The sequence below is a fragment of the Bacillus rossius genome, chromosome 18, assembly GCF_032445375.1.
Source record: "Bacillus rossius redtenbacheri isolate Brsri chromosome 18, Brsri_v3, whole genome shotgun sequence".
In the NCBI taxonomy this organism is placed as follows: Eukaryota; Metazoa; Arthropoda; class Insecta; order Phasmatodea; family Bacillidae; genus Bacillus; species Bacillus rossius.
In genome coordinates this window covers 4,656,554-4,662,675 of record NC_086345.1, presented here as the reverse complement: position 1 = coordinate 4,662,675, position 6,122 = coordinate 4,656,554, and the positions used below count along the sequence as shown (strand labels likewise).

The 6,122-nt window shown below is 36.7% G+C and overlaps 1 protein-coding gene across 1 annotated transcript; it reads left to right on the top strand.

Annotated features, from left to right (window-relative positions):
- Nucleotides 1-535: 535 nt before the first annotated feature.
- LOC134541151 (cuticle protein 21-like) lies at nt 536-5,138 on the top strand. Its single transcript, XM_063384365.1, has 2 exons — nt 536-570; nt 3,798-5,138. Exons 1-2 carry the CDS (start codon nt 559-561, stop codon nt 4,047-4,049), a joined length of 264 nt encoding a protein of 87 aa, XP_063240435.1. The 5' UTR covers nt 536-558; the 3' UTR covers nt 4,050-5,138.
- The last annotated feature ends 984 nt before the right edge of the window (nt 5,139-6,122 follow it).

Sequence of the window (6,122 nt, the reverse complement as noted above, 5' to 3'; positions counted from 1 at the left end):
GACATGACACTTATCATTAGGGACTGGAAAAATTCGCGGATTCAATGACCTCCAGGATAGACTCCACGATCCTGTGCATACTCGGGCAAACTTCACCCGTCCATCGGCTACTGACTTGTGAGGCGTCTCAATTGGGGGACTCGTGATTCGATATTGCTTTGACTGAGGGTCTATAATTGGCCCACAGTCCTCCATATTAACAGTGAACCAATAGCAGGAGTTGCATAAAAGTATAATTATTTGCATTGTAGCATATCGCGAAATGAGTACGCGAATTTTTCCGGTCTCTAGTTATCATTCAAAGGGTTGAGGATTTTACTCGATGTCGCGGTTCCAGAGTGGACGAGGAAACGGCTGGGAGTGAAGGTCAGCGGAGACCCTGGGTCAGGCAGGCGGTGAACACTCCCAGCCTCGTGTCCGGCCGAGTGGTGTTTCCGCGTGCGGCCGCCAGGAGCGCGCCGGCGGCGCAAGGTCGACCGCACGCGGACTATATATACCTGGGGCAAGCCCTCCGCAGCGCATAGTCCGACGCAGCCCGGCAAAAGACAACACTCCGCCATGTACAAGCTCGTGAGTATACCTGCACGGCCTCAGCCTTTAGACACCCGAGGAAAAACTCCCGGATCCTTTACGATATATGCTTGGATGCATCTTCCGCCACTAGAGACCGGAAAAATTCGCGGGTTCAATTACCTCTAGGATAGACTCCACTATCCTCTACACACTCGGGCAAATGCCAACTGTTCATTGGCTGTGAGTCGTCTCGACTAGGTGGCCAATGACAGAAGCAGCACTAAGGTATAATTATTTGAATTTTAGCATAACACGAAATGAACCCGCGAATTTTTCAGGTCTCTACTCACAACTAATCTGGAGGACTTCGGGTCAATGAGAAACACTCCGACAAAGCTGTGTCCGTTCACAGAATAATACATTGGGACTTTTAACTCGACAGCAGCCAAAGAGGGGGTGACCTTTTCCCGAGTATACGTAGAACTTTGGAGTCTATCCTGAAAGTTATTGTAACCACGAATTTTTCATCCGTCTGAAAGAAAACTTAAGCTTTAGGCAAACCCCACTCTAAAAGCCAAACAGGTATTTGGGTGTACAAAATATAACCTTTGGTGACCACAGAACTAATTTTTAGTCCAAAACAACAAATTACTTGGCAACCCTAAATTTTGAGGTCACAAATAACTAAGCCGCATCGTGGACTCTACGTAATAGTTTGGTAGTCAATACAATACATAACACTTTCTTTGCAGTTCCCACAAAGCATTTATTCTTTATTTAAATCATCCCACTCTGCCAAAAAGAAATATTTCAGAGAGATATCTCTCATGTTCTAGAAATATAGCTAGGTTTCAAAAACCTAATTCCACATTTATGAAATGTATGTAAAGCACTGCATACTGCCTTAAAAAGTGACCCAGATTTCATCAGTGATTTGAAATTTTGTTTTTGGAATTAACATATTTGTGGCACTAAATTCTGAATAATGCATTAATCCTTACAAATAAATTGATATATATTTTTTTAATATTTGATACGATTTTTAACGTGTGTTTAAGTTAATTTGTCAGTGTCATTCTTGTTTTCGAATACATGAATAGGTAATAATTATCAAAATCATAGAAATGATTAAATAATATTAAAATATTAGTATTTATTCTGTTGATTTAAAATAGTTTTTCTTAAGGTATCATTAACTAAGAACCAAATTACTAATTCGTACGTCTAGCTCAAACCTCTATTATGAAATTAATCAGATTCTAATTTGTAGCAAAGATTTTGCTAGCCTTACGTATTATAAATTAATTTAAACTAATAAAGATGTATGCAAACTTTAAGCTTCATTGCTTTCAATAGACTGGATCAAAAATTTTTATAGACATAAACATATACTTCATTGTTTTTCTTAAAACTTGTTTAATAATATTTCATGAGTTATCCTTGCATTTATTAATTTATATCAAATAATTAAAAATAATTAAACCTTTATATTTACAGTCTTTTAAGTAAAACCAGGAATGTATTAATTTATTTCCTTGTTTAGTAGTGTAAAATACACTAGCGTTAAACTAGTAACTTATTGTGGTGCGATTTTGTAATTATTTTTATATCATTAAAACATAAAAATAAAATTATTACTGTAAATATTCAAACTCAGTTAAAAAAAATGAAATAATCAATTGTATGGCAGATAAACTGTGCTATATTTACACTAGGATAATATTATTTTTTGAATAAATATTGAAACTAAATCATTTTATTAAAACATTCAGCCAAACATTGCTAATGCAAATCCCGAAAAAAATTGGTCAAGAAAATTGTTGTTATCACTAACAGTGTGTTCTGCATTTCAATTAATATTAATATTTTGGCCTTTTTTTTCTCAAGAAAATTTCAGACGGCTTAAAATGGTATTTCATTTATATTAACGACATTAATTTTGCTAAGTACGGTTTTTGGGAACTATTAATATTTTAAAATATGACACACCAAATTGTCGATAGTGAAACCATTTAATATAAATCTTAAATGGGTTGTACCTTCGTTAATATTACTATTTGTTTAGCAAAAACACTCCAACGTTTAACTTCAGGGAATCAAACATATTTGTTTCTAAGTACCCTACAACATATTAACTTAGCAAAGAGTATTGTCCAATGATGCATTAAGCAAGTATGGCGCTAGTATGGCTTAAGTGTTTTACTTCCAACATAACGAAATTATGAACTTATTTTAGATAAGACAGTTACAAAAGTATTTTTTCCTTAACTATACAGCATCTGATAATCCATTTCTGATTCTTCTATTCATACAATGCAGTAATATTATAAAGAGTTTTCTTGAAAATAAAAGACTTATTGAAATATATATAAATAAAAATCCTAAAAAACAAAATGTAAAATTGGAAGCCTAATATTCGTTTGTATTTACTTTTCTATGGTAAAGAAAAATATGTGCAATTATATTTTTTTATTATTTAATATCATGAGTTGAAGCATTTAATTTGGCTAAATAATTTTTTTAGCTTCGTGTATTTATACGAACAGTTATTAAATACGAGGGCTGATTTTTTTTCAACCTCCGAAAGGCTATATAAAAAAAGTAAATTTACGTAACATAGTTATTCTACCACCAAAAGTACAGTAGGGTCTTACTTATTTTAATAAATAAAAGCCAAAACTATCGAGGCATTTGTCATATCGTAACACAAGCTTATCTATGCATGTTTCGAAGAAGTTAGCCGCCAGTGAATAGAGATAACAGGACAAGTGCCTTGATCTCCCGCTCCCTCACGACACCGCTGTAAGGCGGGTGGACTAATTGTGCGGAGTATTGTGCCGTAATATTCATATTCTTGCGATAATTCTTGACGCGGGAGCCAGTGCGCCGCACGATTAGTCCACCCACCTCACAGTGGTGTCGTGAGGGAGCGGGAGATCAAGGCACTCGTCCTGTTATCTCTATTCACTGGCGGCTAACTTCTTCGAAACATGCATAGATAAGCTTGTGTTACGATATGACAAATGCCTCGATAGTTTTGGCTTTTATGTATTAAAATAAGTCAGACCCTACTGTACTTTTTGTGGTAGAATTACTATGTTACGTAAATTTATTTTTTTTTATATATAGCCTTTCGGAGGTTGAAAAAAAAAACAGCCCTCGTACACAATTTTTTTTTGACCGTACAGAGACCGCTGCAACGCAGTAGGATAGAATCGCTGTACAGATTGCTCGCGCTCCTGTACTGGACGCTTCTGTTGACCTGGGCGTCCGTGTGTCCGCAGGTGATCTTCGCCGTCCTGGTGGCCGCCGCAGCCGCCGCCCCCGCCCCCGCCCCCGGCTACCTGGGCTCTCCGCTCGTCGCCGCCCCCGGCTACCTGGGCGCTCCCCTGGTCGCCGCCCCCGGCATCGCCACGTACACCGCCGCCTACTCCGCCCCCGTGGCGATCCCCGCCCCCGCGGTCTACGCCGCCCCCGCCCGCGTCGCCTACTCCGTGGAGCCCGTGGAGCAGCACGGCTACAAGATCGTCTACTAGGCGCCGCCCCCAGACATGCCTAATCCTTCACCCTCACATTCCCCCAAGATTGAATACCCATGATATTAATTTTATTGCCTCGTAGTAAATAAACGTCCTCCGCACCCAACAAGTGTATTATTTACAAAAAACCACATGTACCTTATGAGAAATATGTCTACATCAAACTACACTACAAAATTGTAAGGTGAAAAAAACGCCAAACGTCTAAAGCTCGATTTTTGAGAGTTTTCAGTCACACGGGTTCGCAAAATGCAAACAGGCCTTTGAACAAATAATGTATTTATGGGGGGAAACTGGACATTTTTTTTTTCGATTTAGAATCACAGTTATTTTCAAAGTTTTTTTTTTTTTATTATTGACAACTATCCTAGGACCAATGAGAATGCAGCTGCTGTACTACTGAACATTCGTGGTTTTAGATGATGGTTTTTTAACTTTATGAAATTTGAATGGCAAGGGGAAACTTATTTGATCTTATGCACTACGAATTAAATAAATTTGAATGAACGGACATAGACTAATTCCGTGACAATCAAACATTTTTATCTTTCACAAACCCTTGTGCTATAAAACAAAAAGAAATGACAACTACTAAAGAAAACAAATTAGCCAACTTTTGTTCTATCAGTAAATGTTTTTATTGAACCCGTTACAAATATTGGTTATTTCTAACAAATACTTAAGATGAATCGTAAATGTGTAATAAAAAGTATAGTATCATAAAAACATCTCAGATTTTTTACTATTAAAGTAAGTCATCTAACAGCCGCAAAGTATATTAATAAGAAAAATGAGAAATTACTCTAGAATATAATTTGATATCTTTAGTTTTCAAACCCACAAAAAACTATGTGTAGTTTTGCGAGAATATTTTTTAGTATATTTCTGTTATTAATGGACTATACGAGCTTAAAACTTTTTTTAAACAACGAGAAATTATTTGGTGGAGTAAACATCTTTCTCTGTGGTGACATTATGCATCTGTCTCATGTCAAAGGTCACTGGTGTATTTTACAACCATATTGTTTTTCAGCAGGAATTATTTGTGGCGTCAGATTTAATTTGGGAGCTGACAATAAAAATGTGACGACGAAACGATAGTGAATTCATCGATATGTTAATTAAATTGGGAGATGGTGAATTAACTACCAATAAAATGCCTTTACCACGTGAACGTCGCAGAATATCTTCAACTTCTGACGGAGTTTCATTTTGAATCCATCCCACTATGAAACAAGTGGATGCTTACCATAATATAATTAAAGCAGCAAATGCGAAAACACATAGAGTTTACACCATAAACGCTGCAGATAAGTCTCGTTAAATAGCCACTTATGAGCGATGGAAACAAACTTTGTCGTTCAAAAAGATTTCAATAACTGCGGAGGTTTATTATCAATGCTGAAGTTATCTGAAGAATCTCGGGACATGCTAGGGCGAAATATGTCAATCTCAGACCGGCTTGTAAATGGAGCAAAAGGGATTGTCAAGAAATTGAAGTATACTGCTCTTCGGAGAGAACGAATGGAAGAAGGTGAATTACCTAAATTTACAGGGCACTACACTGATAAAGCTGTTATAGACGTAGAAACCATAGTCGCTAATGGCCAGGTGTATGTAGCTCTCAGTCGTGTGAAAACTATGGAAGCAATAGGATTGTCTGATTCAGAATCAAACAAATTATTGAGTAGGCCACACGAAGAAAGAGCATTTTCAAAAAACGATAAGATTGTGAAGTCTAACTTCGCCCTATAATTTAAATCATATAAACAAATGATCATTTTTTCATATATAATATATTCAAAATTGCATAATCCCAAAAAAATATATGAATTCGTCGTTTTTCTCCTGTTACGTTTAGCTAAAGAATTCCGATGTTGTTCTGCTTAGTTCTATAGTAAGGTACCTCTACCTAAAGTGTTGACATAGTATCCATAATAACTCAATCTCTCCATTATTATGTTTGTCGTTTACCTTCATAGTCCAAGTCCAGTAAAGTTCAGCATGACCTTGCCCATAATTAGGTACCCACCTTGTTTTGGGTTTGTCACAAACCTAACAATACCTCAA